This window comes from Thunnus albacares, chromosome 16 (assembly GCF_914725855.1).
Source record: "Thunnus albacares chromosome 16, fThuAlb1.1, whole genome shotgun sequence".
In the NCBI taxonomy this organism is placed as follows: domain Eukaryota; kingdom Metazoa; phylum Chordata; class Actinopteri; order Scombriformes; family Scombridae; genus Thunnus; species Thunnus albacares.
The window spans coordinates 12,010,388-12,025,504 of record NC_058121.1 but is presented as its reverse complement, the minus strand read 5'-3'; the positions used below and the strand labels follow the sequence as shown (position 1 = coordinate 12,025,504).

General features: G+C 41.6%; 1 protein-coding gene across 1 annotated transcript in view; it reads right to left on the bottom strand.

Annotated features, from left to right (window-relative positions):
* syne1a (spectrin repeat containing, nuclear envelope 1a) overlaps positions 1-15,117 on the bottom strand; it is a 144,537-nt gene that overhangs the window by 11,743 nt on the left and 117,677 nt on the right. Inside the window, exons 115-135 of the mRNA XM_044329976.1 lie at positions 14,876-15,058; positions 14,642-14,791; positions 14,339-14,515; positions 14,081-14,236; positions 13,843-13,998; positions 13,579-13,749; positions 13,205-13,338; positions 12,912-13,116; positions 11,610-11,792; positions 11,357-11,503; positions 11,093-11,247; positions 10,379-10,526; positions 10,155-10,249; positions 9,553-9,787; positions 8,859-9,053; positions 7,347-7,472; positions 5,882-6,037; positions 5,008-5,166; positions 4,247-4,413; positions 901-1,063; positions 61-248 (exon numbers count right to left, since the gene is read on the bottom strand). Coding sequence (XP_044185911.1) covers positions 61-248; positions 901-1,063; positions 4,247-4,413; positions 5,008-5,166; positions 5,882-6,037; positions 7,347-7,472; positions 8,859-9,053; positions 9,553-9,787; positions 10,155-10,249; positions 10,379-10,526; positions 11,093-11,247; positions 11,357-11,503; positions 11,610-11,792; positions 12,912-13,116; positions 13,205-13,338; positions 13,579-13,749; positions 13,843-13,998; positions 14,081-14,236; positions 14,339-14,515; positions 14,642-14,791; positions 14,876-15,058 — 3,449 coding nt within the window. The remainder of the gene's footprint in view (positions 1-60; positions 249-900; positions 1,064-4,246; positions 4,414-5,007; positions 5,167-5,881; positions 6,038-7,346; positions 7,473-8,858; positions 9,054-9,552; positions 9,788-10,154; positions 10,250-10,378; positions 10,527-11,092; positions 11,248-11,356; positions 11,504-11,609; positions 11,793-12,911; positions 13,117-13,204; positions 13,339-13,578; positions 13,750-13,842; positions 13,999-14,080; positions 14,237-14,338; positions 14,516-14,641; positions 14,792-14,875; positions 15,059-15,117) is intronic.

Below are 15,117 nucleotides of genomic sequence, written 5' to 3'. Positions count from 1 at the left end.
CAGATTGTGTTTGCATGTGAATATCATATATAAGACAGAATTTATCCAAGAGGCACTGACTTGAGCCTCCTCTCCATGGACATGGCGCAGATGTTTCTCCAGCGTCTGTCCAGCCCCCTGGTGGCCTGCTGGATGGAGTCACACTCCGTCTCTGTGGAGCAGGCGTCACAGTCGTGGAGGAGGACTTCACACAGGTTCAACACAGACGCCACACCTGTGCTGTGCTTCTCTATGTCCCTCTGCAGCTCCTGTACATTGTGCAGAATAGTAACTAGATTTTTGCAGCACTTAAAGATTATATGTGTAGTATTATGTGCTTGTCTGAAAACAGTTGATGTTGAAATGCATGCTCTTTTTGCACAGTAAAACAATTCAACAAATGCCCCCCAAAAGCACACAGTAAGAAGCCAGTCAGTCTGTGTTAACTAGGTCTGGAGAGTAAAGAGGTCAGTGGGGTCTTAGAATCCAGTCTAGATTTAGAACGGCATGTTGAGAGCAAGAAGGATACTGATACTGACTGTAGACTACAGTAGCTATAAACAAACAGCACACAGATGTATGCATGAGTCATGCTATGATTTCCTCATGTGCTTCAATGTCACTCCTTTTCCACCAACTCTGTTTGAATCATACTGTGAGTTATGTTCGTTCCCCCTAACTGTTTACATTCTTTTTTTTTCCATGTATGTGTGCATGCACGTTGTGTCTTTGCAGGAGTTTGTGAAACTGCAGGTGCATACAGTATGTGTTTGTTTTCTTGGTTGTTATATTTGTTTATTTTCACTGTATCAGCTGCAAAGATAAGTAACAGTATTATTTAGCTGAAGATAATTTGCTTTACAATATTTTATTCCTCTAATAAGTAAAGTTTTCTGATTGTCTGTGTGTTGTCCCACTTGCCTGCTGCTGGTTGAGTTTCCTCTGGATCTCCTGGTCGTCACACGTATCGTAGACGATGGGCCTGGACAACTCAGTCTCGATGTGAGCCAGCCATGAACGCAGGCTGCTCATGTTTTTATCCAACTGCTGCACAGCCACCAGGGTCTCCCTCAGCTTCTTCACCCTGGTAGAAAAACAGGGTCAGAGAGAGAGAGAGAGAGAGAGAGTCATACATGTGACAGCTGTAAACAGACAGGGAGACAGTCTGGCAAAGGGAAAATATGCTGATAGATTCTTGCACATGTTGCTCAGTCAATGTAACGACATACAATAAAACATACTGTAAATAAATCCGGTAAATCCCTCAGTTTTAAAAGCTTGGGAACATGTGGAAATTCATAGAAGCATCAAACAAAACATCTTCAGCAAAGTGTAAGTTTCTTGATTTTTGCAGGTAAAAAAACATGTAAACAAGGAAAATGCTTTAATTCACTATAAGGAACCACAGATTGGACACAGTGCAACGTTGGATGTGGTTCTTGTGTAATGGAAGGGTAATTGAAGAACAAAAGGGTGTGAAGACTCTGTTACTATTCACCTTGTGGACACAAAATAACAAAAATATCTTCTGCTAAAACAAAGCAGAAGAGTAATATGAGTATGAGATTATCTCTGATCTGAGCAGATATTTTTAAGCTTTGTATAGATAGAAGTGATGAAACCTCACTTGAACCCTGCACAACAACTGGAAACCATTCTGGATCTGCGAAAGCCTGACATTTAAAACCCCTTACCACTGCAATCTGCACAATGTGAAACATGTTTAGATTATCCATGGTGGCCAACTCTTACAAACGTTTGTCCAGCCAACATTTAACGCCTCACCCTGCAAAGCAATGCAACTCTCACTGTCTCACCAAACGGACTTGATAAATAAAGATGGTGGTGGCCATTTATTCAAATCTGATAACAACAGATACATCTAGCAGCGCTACTTTCACTTGCTATCCTGCAGCTCTGTTGTGCTATTTATTAGCTGCTCTCAAAATTCCTAAACCTGCTGTTCAGTATCTCACAATGCAACATACTGAAGGATACAGTAGATTAACAATAAGACTATATAGCTTCACTCGCGATCCAATGCACACAGCAGTTCTTGATCGAATAGAAACTACAAATAAATCATATTTATAAGTGTTTGTTCAACTTGTTGTATAAGGCTGCAGCGCTTCACTGCATCAGGTCAGGTTGGTCACACTGTCAATCAGAAAATGATGCTACTGTCTAACTAAACACTTCTGCAATTGTCTCAAGTGTCTGGAACTTATTGTACTGTCCTGTGTGACCTGACTGGTTAAAACAACACTAAAAAGTATATTTTACATACTAGTTAAACCAGATCTGCATTCAACCATGAAGCTAAAACAAAATACATAAAATAAATCTTGCAGAAAAAAGACGCAGCCCTCTAAAAGTAAAGTAGAGATACTTTAAATACTCTTAATCTTGATTCTGCAAACACAACATAACATAGTCATGAAAGTGCATTAGAAAAATTAACTTTGTACTGTAGGTACATGAGGCTAGTTAGCTGTTATTTAAGACTGCAGATCTTTGTTGTGTTGTCTTAACCGCTCCAACATAAATTCTCAAATTTTTCCTGCCTGTTGACATCGCAGTCGCACTCTGGCAGATCCTCGCTTGGGCATCCTGCCATATTATCCGTCCCTAAATCCAAAACCATGGGGGCGCGAAATTCCCAAGGACAACGTTATAACGGCAGGAAGCGTTTCTGTGTCGAAGTAAAAACACTCTTCTCTTTCGTCTTCGTGCTCCACATGGGACTTTCTCTAAACTCTGTCTGTGGATAGGGGGGAGGGGCCAGAAGGTAGTGGCAGGGTGGCACAACTGTGACTTATCAACTGTTGCTCTTCAAGGTTAAAAAAAGAGAACCCCAAACAGGCGTGAGTGGATATGTGTGTGTGTGTGCGTGTGTATGTGAGAGATTGTGACTGCCTGAGAGTGACAAGTACTGCTGTTTCTAAAAGGAGACTTACAGTCAGAGGCATGTGCTGCAGAGCTGGCCTGCATCACAATATCATGAACAAAATACACACAGAGGGAGTGTCAACAGAAGAAAAGGTTGCCAGTTCCATGCATGTTGGTAAACTTTGATGATAGTGCACAGCAAGAAGGAAAGTCTTCTAGATAAAATATGTTTGCAGGAGAATAATCAATCCTTGTTTCAGCTGAAAAAAAATCCAGAAGTTGTCGATAAATTAATCCACAAGATAAAAATGCAACGTTTTCCGCTCTCTCTTTCAGCTACAAACCGTCTGTCCTGTTGTTTTTTTTTTAGTTATGGACGGATATAAAAAACAAAAGGAGTGCAGCTGTTTGTATGAGGTCTGTCCTCCCCTTCCTCCCTCCTCCAGGACAGTCCCAGCGGGCGACAGCCGGACAGCACAAGGGGAAGGGTGGGATGAGAAAGTTGTGTTGCTAGGAGTCAAAGTTTGGATCAGCTCACTCAATTCAAAACAGAAATATGTTGTTTAAATTTTCCACAAAAAAAAGATCTTTTTCATATTAAATCAAAGTAAAAATGAGAATGACTCATGTTGCTGACTAGTCTGAAGCAATTTCAAAGTATTTTGGATTGACCGGACAGAAAACTGGTAAGCATGAGGGGCCAGAGTGCCAAAAAGGCAGAAAGACACAAAAGAGGAGGGATGAGGAATGTGAACCTCTTTGCTTAGTTTGCAGCTCAACTGAGTGGAAGCCCCTCTGACACCTGCAGGGAACGCAGGAAATGCCTCAGAAGAATTGTGGGAAAATAAATTCATCATGTCCTGGAGTGTCATGAGGGACAACACTGGAACAAACCCAGGCCAAGACCTGTCTCTGCTAACTTAAACCTTTCTCCACAAGGAGGAGTGATGCACTGTGTGGAGTAAAGAGAAATCACTGATTTCATTGAGAAGAATAAAAATTTGATGTCATCTGCCTGTGTATAAGACCGATTTCTCAGTGCTAGTTTTTAAAGTCATGGTTACCATCATTCATCGGAGAACAAACTGAAGGTAGACAATGTGTATAAACGCTTAAATGCACATCACTTCTGATCTTATGTCCATCCAAATCATATTTTCTATAATCCATGCAATTAGTGACTTTATTTATGACCCTGAACCATCATTTTGATGCACTTTAGGAAACAATGTGCTATACAAGTAATATTTGATATTGATTTAAACTGGTTCCTCCCTTTTTCCAGTTTGCCAGTGTTCTCTTACCCCTGACAGAAACCACACAATCTCTGCCATCAAGCTACACTCTCCACATGGTTTTAAGAGTCTTGTACACCCACCTGGCAGCGATGAGATCCAGCAGGTGTTGCCAGCGCTCGCTGACTTTGCTGAGTTTGTGTTGGATCTCGGCCGCCTTGCTGTCTTGGCTGGACCTGGCCAGCCGCTCACCCATAACCTGCAGCTGCTGCTTGTTCTCCTGGGCCACACTGATCTCTTCCTGGTAATCCTGAGGGAGAAGACACCGAGCAGGTTAACACAGAGGTGTGATTGTGGTGTAAAGTTTGTGTTTGTGTGTGTGTGCATACAACTGTGCAGATGAGACTAAATTAGCCCATCAAAAGTTAGTGTGGTGTTATTTCCAGAGCAATGCACTTTTTGCTAAGTAAATATTTAATATCATATAACTGCATTCAAATGATACTTAAAAAAAAAGTTTTAATCAGGCAGTCTAATAACAAGAAACTCTTAACTTGAATTTTTCTAACTCTTAATCAGAAAGCTAGAAATTGTTTTTTGTTCTTTTTTTAAATTTAAACATATGGGCACTTATTAAAAAAAACCTATTAAACAGTACAGTAAGTGTCTACAAGCTATAATAATCTTAGGTTAATTGCTTATTCTGATTATATTGCTAAAATAAAATAAACTTCTAGGTGTTATTTGTGCAGTAAATACAGTACATGGACAAATACATCAATCAGTCAAGACCTGGAAATTCAAAACAATCCAAACTCAACTCAAGCACTTTTTTTGTTCATTCATTTCTACTTATGTGCATTTCAGGCATATTTTGTGTTGATAAGATGTGTGTTGAAATCACCTTGCGCAGCTTTTCAATCATCTCTTCAATGCTGATGTCTCCATTCTGAGAGACCTTGCTCTCCATCTGTGTGAGCCACTCACACAGCTCCTTGTTCTTCTCATTGAACACCGCCCACTCATTCAACTTCTCACACACCTGCTGCCTGCGTAGAGAAAGCTGAGGGGATAAGAATGGGCGGCAGAGGGGTATTGTTGGGACAGAAAGGAAAAAGGAAGGGGGGGGGCGGGGGAGTAAGAGAGAGAAAGAAGGAGAAAAGGAAAGCAGAGGGACGAAAAAATAGTTAAAACATGACAAAGATGTGACAGAATTTGGCAGTAATTGAATGAAAAGAGAACTGGCGAAAGATAAAATGAAGACATAAAATGTAAAAATATAATGTATCACAGACTCATTATTTAATGCTTTGACTCTCCTTTCAGTCTTATCCAAACAGCCCCTGACAATAACACACAACTGAATAACACTGTTTGTCCTGTGACGCCTGTGTTAGCCGTCGATGTGGAAAATTAGTAACAGCTGAGCTCTAACTCTGTCAAATGTACTGCAGCTGTTAGCACTGACTATCTTCAGCAAGGATCAGTAGTGTATAAGAATATACACAGTGCTCTAGCCAACATTTTTTAACATGGATTACTTCACCTGTCCTGTGTTTGCTTCAACTATCTGGGTTATGTAAAAGGCAAAAGACAGTTAAATTAAATCCACTGCGTGCCTTAATGTGAGGATATACTCTAGAATGTAATAAAATTAAATATTAAGTCTTAGAATACACAGAACAAAACCATATATATTGGGGAAACAAAGTAACACTGGCTTTTTCAAACACCAAAGTAAAAAAAATCACAGGCATGTGGGTGCTGTGTGCATCTACCTGGTGGCAGACCTCCTCCCACTGGCGTTGTAGCAGCTGGAGGCGTTCCTGTAGGACAGTGATGTCATCTGAGCTCACCACGCCCTCCAAGGAATCCCTCAGCACGAACAAGGAAGTGAGGTCATCGGTCCAGCCCTCCACGCTGCTCTCCAACTCCTGCATCCACATGACATGACAAGAGTAAATACGAAATATGAATAAATACAAAGATACTTTAATATCAGTGTAAAGAGTCACTTCCCCTCCTACAACCACAGACACAGTCAAACAGAGCAGGAAAATCAAAAGCACATCTTGCTCAACTGCAGCTGCTGCACCCTTAGAAATTAAAATGAGGAAAAGAAAAAATGCAAACTGACATGAATATTTAAAAAAAGAAAAAAAAGATTTATTCTAAATGCAAAGATCCCATACTGGTTTTCTGTAAATAGCATAAAAATAAGAGAGAAATGTTGCATTCAATGAAAATACAGCAGCTATATTGAAGGTTAAAGGCAGGATAAGGTAACAGAGGCATCCAACCTTGCATCCCCTCCTCCTCTGTCACTGTGATGGTTTTGCTGCGGTGTAATCATTTGTGGACCCGGAGAATGTCTCCATTGCGCAACACGCACAAAAGGCAGCACACACATGCACGCACACACATTTATATATACACCCCCACTGCAAGCAGGGATGCTTTCTCTCGCTCACTCTCATACGCACACACACTCTCTCTCTCTCTCTCTTTCTTTCTCTCTCACCCCACCCCCTCTCTCTCCTCAGCTGATGCTAACTATGTGCTGCTACACTCACAGCAACCTCCTTCTCCCTGAGGAGCTGAGGATGTGTCATGCATGAAACATGGCTACGTACAGTGTCCAGCGGTTAACACAAACCGCAAGTGAGTATGATGTGAATTCTCTCACAAATCAGAGTTGATTACTGTGGAAGCAAACAAGGATGATGTGAGCATCCTCATTTGTTAATTCCAGCATCATTTCTGCCTGAACCACACTGTTAAATCTTTACAAGGACAGGCTCTTTTTTTTTTTTTTTACCAAATTAACAGGAAAAAAACCCACATATGAGGTACTACAAATTATATATATAAAAAAATATTTTTTCAATTAGATAAACACCAGAAATGTGATTCCTCCACAGGAGAAAGTGTTATATAACTAGTAGTCTGAAAACCGAACAAACAAGGTCACACAATGAGACAGCAGCTGAGAGATAAAGTTTTTTTTTCATTGCTACTGTTTATCTGTTTGTCCCTGCAGCCAGATTAAGGGGGTTGAATGAGGACAAGTCTGTCTGTCTGTGTGTGCATGAGTGTGTGGAAAAAGAGAGAACAAGCATCTGTACATAATGTATACAAGAGGAAACGACAGTGGGATATTAAGTGAGGAGTATATGTATTGATGCAAAAAAATATCTAAGAAAATATGTGTGTGTGTGTGTGTGTGTGTTATATTCTCCTCACCTTGCATCTGATTTGCTCTGAGTGTAGCTCCTCGTGGTGGTCGGGCAGTGACACAGACAGCTTCCTCTTGAAGGCCCTCAGCTTCTCCAGTGACGCGTCTATGCCCTTCTCACATCGCTCCCAGTTCTATACACACAAACAACAAGAATTAGAGCAGAAAACACACACACACACACACACACACACACACACACACTCAAACCCACACAGATTGCAGATCTTTTCAGACTCAGAGAATCTGCTATTGCTGCAGCATCGGTATGAGTAAGCTGGAGAATACACAATCATAACCTGACACACATTATTACACACGCACGCACATACACATATCTACCGAGGCTGCAGTCAGACCACATCAATCATCATGCTGTAGATAGCCCACTTAGCTCTGCACTCTAAATGCAATACCATGAGACAGAGTGACACAGCACAAGCCCAACCACCAAAGAAGAGAATTAACACAGCTTCATAACAAAAGAGGGAGGTTCTGCTCCAAAGGGCGCGGATTACAGCTATTTTTAGAATCTGAATAAGAGTCCAGTTCAGGTTGAAGCAGGGTAATATTTGGTAAGAAATGCTGCAGAAAAATAGCATACCTGAAGCAAGAGTCATGGTGAAAGAGCACCCAGGGCTGGACTAGAATAGCTACAGTAGCTGTCCTTAAGTGCAAACAAAAGAGGACAGAGAGAGAGAGTAACTAAGATCATAGGAGAATAAGGTCAGGAGGAAGGGAGAACCAACTTCGACAAAAAAAATTCCCGGATGCATCTCATAAACTGCGTCACTCTGTTCCCCATTCAACACAGGACGCTATCACAGCCTGTGAAATCTACCATGCAAGCTGTAAATCATTACAGCTCACTGCACAGTGTCCACAGCCTGCATGTGTGTGTGTTTATGTAGATGTTTTCCCTGGGCTTGTCATTTATCTTTGAACATGTGCGTCTTTTTTTACTGCATGAAGGTGTGTGTAGATTTGCTTGCACACGTTTATATGATGCTTAGTAATTTATCTGACAACAGAGGCGAATGTGCTCTACCTTTGTCCTTTACTTATTGACAGAACTTGAGGTGCAATGCTGCATAATTCACATGATAACCTGGTTTCACTGCTCTGCATGTACAACTAGGCAGGCTAATTAAGGGCTCAGGTGGGCCAATGCCCTTCAGCAACCTTCACAGCACCGTAACTCTGCAGCACGTTAAGACACAGCTCCTAGTTTAGCTTGCAACACAGATTCAACTCAGTAGCAAAGTATGTCCCATAATACTACACTCTTTGATCTTTTTATCCTCAAAAATTGCCATTATACAGTAATTATATTGGGAAAAAAAAAACTTTTCTAATGTTGCATGACAATCAGCACAGGAACAGTGAATGGAAACAATTAGGGTAAACTGAAACTTAAAGTCGATGCAGTCTGTATGTTAAGTTGCCATAAAGAGAGCAACAAGCCACAAAAGAAGAAGGAATGAAGCTTCACTATTTTTCCAGGTGTAGTTCAGACTGACCTTGAGTAAGCCGTGTAGCTCCCTCCTCTGCTGGTCCAGGCGGTGGTGGGCGTGCCTCCACCTCTCCTGAATCTCCATCAGCTCTGTCTGTAGCGTGGACTCTGCCCTGGTGTCAGCTGATAGCAGCAGGCTCCTCCCAGCCTCCACTGTCAGGATGTAGCCTCCCTGCTGCCTCTGGAGCACTCGCTCCCTCAGCTGTAGGAGTACGGACAGGGACAGCGGACAGAGGGGGTACAGGTTAACTAAAGGAGTCTAAGGTTGGAGATGGAGTGAGGGTTTGTTAGCGGGGGGGGGGGTAGATTTGCTTTGGTTAATTAAGTGTTTAATTACAGAGTGAAAACAAGCAGGAGTAGTTTGAAATAGGGTATATGTTTGTGAAGACGCATATGGTAGATTTCAATGGATGAGCAACTATTTAAATGAGCTCAAGGTCCTCTTTCAGTGATCTTATAAAAAATACAAACTATTCTGATAAGTTTTATGAAAAAATAATTACTTCAGGGACTGAGTAGGAGTATCAGTGGCTGAAACCATCCCCAACCTAATCCACCTGCTATTACCCGAAGTTAATTTTGATCAGAATTGTGACTGACAGAGATAATAAAATATAAAATATTTTAGATAAACTAATTTCAATAGAGATAAGAAATTTGAATAAGTTAAGTAAAACTTCCTCCATTGTGTTGTAACCTACCTGTATCTGATCTAACAGGTTTCTGGCCTGCTGAAGAGCGACTGGTTCTCCTGGCTGATGTACATCCGGGTCACGGGTCACTTCCTGTAGCCATCGTAGCAACTTCTCTGCCATCTCCCGGTAGTTCTGCCACTGGCGGACCAGACTATCAATAATGCCTCTACGCTGCTGGGCCCTCCTCACTACGCCCTGCCACTGATTGCTCAACAAGGCCAGCTTCACACTGAAATCATCTCTGTTAGTGGGACAAAAGTCAGAATAGAAAAATAAAAAATTGCGCAACAAACTGGTATTTATCTCAGCACATAAAAACTGTCCACACACTATTCATGTCCACTATCCACAGATACTCTCACATGCAGAAGACTAGAATAAACAAATCTAACTGCAGTTCTACTAGTTCATTAGTTCAGTCTGAATCCAACTTAATAATACTTCAATGATCCTGTCCTGTAATTAAGAGGTTTTAATAAGCCTCTGTATGAAACCAAACATGGTTCAAATGCCTGATGGTTTACATGTTGAGCACATATGTTGCTCACAACTGGATACATATTTCCATTAAATAGGTAAAAATGTGAAATAAGATTGTCTGTCTTTACCTGTCGTCCACATGTCCTTGGTCCAGCATATGATGCCCATCGCTGATAATAGAGTAGAGAATCTGCTGTCTGCTGAACATCTCTGCCTGGAACAACTGCAAGTGTACAAACACATAAATACATCATTATCAACACTGTACACACTCAACAACAACCTTTAGTACACATCATTCACTCACATTAAAAGCACACAAGCAACCATTTACAAACACTATCTCTCTGACCTCGTGGTCTCTCTGCTGCTCCAGCAGACTCTGGTAGTTGCCTGAGATCTCAGCAGCCAGCTTCTGTTCAGTCTGAGACAGGAAGTCCATCCAGGCTTCACACTTCTGGAGGAAGGTCTGATGCTGGAGCAGCACCGCCTGCAGTTTACTGGAGAGGGACAGAAGAAGTCAACAGTAGGAACACCACCAACAGGAACACACGAGATGAACTTTACTATTAACTTTTATGACTTTATTAATCATTTATACATAATTTTTATGTTTTACTGATCAGTCATAAACCTTTATAAAATTAAAGGAATTTGAGAGTTGCCAGGTTGTAAGTCCTTATTTAAGTGAAGGATACTTCTGCATATACATTCTACAAAGCCAGTGTAGCTTGCTTTGTCTTTTTAACAACCTCTTTATTAATACATAAGCGCCACAGGAACTGTTTGACCATCTATAACTACTCCTACTACCCTGAATAAAAGCTGTAGATCATCATGTTAAAAATGTTTTAGAATTCACTAATGGCTTATTGTAAAGCTAAAAACATAAGGACTTTTACTGATTACTCACTTACATTTCTAACTATGAGCTTTATGACTTTTTGTAAAGAGCAAAACTTCCTCTGATCATTTTTTTGTAGTTTTTTTATACATTATAATGACTTATTGTGTGTAAAACCTCATAAAAATGAGGACTATGATCACATGTAATGTGTTTGGGTACCTGAACCTCTCAGTGAGGTGAGCAGAGTGAGTGGCCCAGGCTCTGTTGAGGCTCTGCAGGCGTTTAACATCTCTGTCACTGACTGGTAGTCTGTACACCGACTCATTAACACGCTCCAAGTCTGGAGACAGACTACTGAGCTTCAACAGATGAACCTGAGAACACATTATCAGACACTGTTAGCAGGAACATCTCAGGACCAAACACGGTCAAGAGGGAGAACGTTTGATTACAAAGAACTGGAAGCAGCGTTTTTTTTTGTACCTTGAGTTTTTCCATACGCGCCTGAATCACACTGAGCTCTGGTGAGCCAACCAGGTCAGACTCCTTCAGCACCTCCTCAGCCTCCTCAGCCTGATGAATTAGTGTTTCCAACTGCTCTCTGAAACCCTCACAGGCCGAAGATCCAGACTAGAAACAGCCAGATAATCAGAGTGAGAAAAACAACAAATAACAGAGAGCACAGTGTTCAAGTGATAGATTGTACGTCATTCTGGCCATGCTCTCCTGACTCTACCTGAAGTACTTCCTGCTGCCTGTGGAGGGCGTGCTCTAGTGTTGCTAGGCGATGTGTGAGTGACAGGTGGTCTGACTGGAGGGCTGCAGAGGAGGAGGCGTCAACTTGGTTCTTCAGCTGTTCCCCTAAAGCCTGCAGCTGCTGGAGGGACTGCTGCACCGAATCCTGATCACCAAGGCACTCCTGCAACAGCAATGTCAGAGAGGCAGGTTAGGAAGAGAATCACTGAATCTATGCTATCGACACTAATGGCACACAGAGAACAGGACTGCATATTCAATGCAAAGACACAGTGGAAGACAGTAGGTATAGAAAGAAAACTCATCATATCCAAAATGTCATAATTTAGGAGAAGCAAGACACATTTTGTTAATATTTTGGTGTTTATCCAGTGGGTTTTGAGAGGGTTTCTATTGTGTGTAAGTGTGTTAGGATGAGTGAAACAAGAGTTGTGTGTCCTGTGGGTTTTGGTAAGCAACAACGATGGAAAAAGTCTTAAAAACAAATTATGTACATCAAGGTATACCCTGACATTCTGGTTCAATTTACTGAGTTTTGCTTTTCTATCAAGCACTTTTAATTTATATAACTGTGTTTTAATTGTATTTATTTGCACTTATTTGCTTTTATATTATACATTATTAATCTGTTTATTATTATCCTTTGTTACAACTGTTTAAGTAGAAAGCCATGACTACATTATTTGTATGTTGCCTTAGTATATTCAAATAAAAAGAAAACAGTTCACAACAAAACTGTTTCCATCAGTGATCCTTGGTCAAAATAACCGCTTGCTTACAGTATTAGGACAGCATGTCTCTAGACATCACCCAGCACAGCTCTACAAGCCCAGCGTGACACCGGGGGACCCCTGTAGTGTAAATCAGGGGCCTGTCTTTCCCTTTGCAGTCTCCCTCTCAAAAGGCTTTTGTTAGATTGTGCTGTGAATCCACATTCAAGCAGACAAAAGGACAGGGTGCAGTTTGGTATTCTGCAGAGGGGATAGAGGCTTTGTGAATCCGTATAGTGAGCTGACAAGCTGTTTCAGAGCTTATTCACAATTCCTTACAAACCAAATGAGACTGACAGCGCACCGGGAATTTCAGCATTCTGCCACGCTCTAATCAAAAATGCGGATTTCAAACCACAAAAAATGTTGGATTTATTTATGAACTAACATTAAACCTGGATCCTAAAACCAAAAACTATAAAAGAAAGTGGATTAAAGCGCTGACTTTGACCCATCGACTAAAAACGCTGACTCAATCATATACTGGAAGCCTACATTACATCTCTACTCACATTGCAGTCCTTTATCCAGACGCTGCTCTCCTCCTCTGTAATCTCCCTGTCAGTGGCGCTCTTCAGCAGGCGATCAGCACGTTCCTCCTGTTTCTGGACTGCTGTCACACACTGGCCGTATAACGTCTTGTAGCGCTGCCACAAGCCCAGCAAGGCCTTACTGCTCCTTAACTGCTCTGAGATCTGCTCTAGTAGACGGTTCCACCTACAACAGAGCAGGAGAAACATGATGTTAAGGATTACGGCTGCAATGTCAGGGACACATTTTTCAAAAATTGTTTTATCCCAGCTACCTAATGTTGACGTCCCGGAGGGCTCTGTTGAGTGTTTCAGCCACAGATGGATGGCACTCTGTCAGTAGCTGGTGTGTTACGGAGCCAAACTTCCTCAGACTGCTCTCCTGCTTATCCATCTCCTCCTGCAGGTTCTGAGGGACAAATGATTACATTTCATTTTCAGTATTTAGATAAACATATTACTCAACATACACTGTTGGCAGACAAATCTCATGGAAAACTGATTAACGTGTCTTTTGAACACTGTGCAGATGTTACGTTCCACAATAATGTTCAACAATTGTTGCATCAGTTCTGCACCATAAATAGATTTTTCAGGATGTGCCATTTTGTCAAAATCAAGAGGGCTGCCTAGTTTCTGCACTCCTCACCTCCAGACTCTCCACCTGCTGCTTTACTGCCTCTAGAGACCCGTTAAGGAGGTGCAGCCTGGACACAGAGTACCTCCCCTCCATCAGGTAACCATTAATCTCCTCCGCAGCTCGTCTGTACAGTGTCCATTGCTCCAGCACTGACCGCAGACTCACCTTCATCTGACTTATCTAATAGGAAGTAAGGGCGACGAATTAAGTGTTTTAGAGCATAATAAGAGAGTTTCATAAGGGATTCTGAAAAAAAGTATCAGAGATGCTCACCATATGATCCAGATTAGCCCAGGACTGGTTCAGTCCTTTAAGGGTCTCCTTGACAACAGAGCAGGCTCCTCCTTTCTTATCCTGAATGAGTGCGTTTCCTCGTTCCTCTGCTTTCTCTAGATCCTTCTCTTTTTCCTTCACTAATTCCTCCAACTCCTGTTAGAACAACAATTTACTTTAGGAAATAAAACATTTATAAAAACTCAAACCGTGTGTGGTATTCATGGCCGTGCTGTACCTGACAGTCTTTAAGTGCATTCTGCACCGATGCTACATCCTCTATCCTGTGTCTCTTCTTCAGTTTCTCTTCCTGTAGTGTGAGCCAGGTTTTCAAGGCCTGGACTCCATTTTCATGCTCTAACCAACCTTCCAAAAGTCCTTCCAAAAGCTGAATCTAAAATACAAACACAATTCAGAAATATTTCACAACTCAGAAACTGCAAAGTAAGAATACGAGAAGAAAACATTTTAAATGTAAATGTTGACTAAACATTACCTTTTCAGTGATGAGTCCCTGCAGTATCTGCCATCGTCTGTTCATAGCTCCCAGCTTCTCAGCAAAGTCTGTTTTATCACTGCGCTTTCCCTCCACATCCTGACTGCTGATCTGCAGCACTGACTGATTAACAAAGTCCACAGTCAACTGCTTACACGTCAGATCGATGCGGAAACCCTGTGAAATACAGATGACACAAAATACGACTTGATCAGGAAGAGGGAATTGACCCTTCTGAGCTTGACCAGAATGGTACAACTACTGAAGTCTTTGTGTGTGAACAGAAAAAAAACTGTTTTGTACCTTATATTTCTGCAAGAAGTTCTGGACCACCTCTGAGCCTACAGCTTCCATAATCTTATCCTGGTCTTCATTGATGATGTTCTCCATGAGAGAGATCCAGCTCATTAGCTCTAGAATAGCGTGTCGTGATGCCAGCTTCTCCATCTGCAACTAAGGGACGCGAGCAGAGGGGTTACAATGGTACAAAAAGCCAAAATACACTATTCATCTACAATGTCTGTGCTGTTCTCAGACCTGGTGCAGCTTCTCTTGTACTACGGGAATACGAGTGAGCAGCTCAGCCCACTGAGTATCGATGTGGCCCAGCGCTGTCCTCAGACCAGCTGTATCTACTCTTTTTAAACGTAGAAGCTGGTTGCCTGTGCTCAGCACAGATGAACGCAAAGATGACTTAGCATCCACCTCTTTGGAAAACTCCTATCAGAAGCAGCAGTGACAAAAAAAAGTTGTAATTTTATCATACATTGATTAAACCA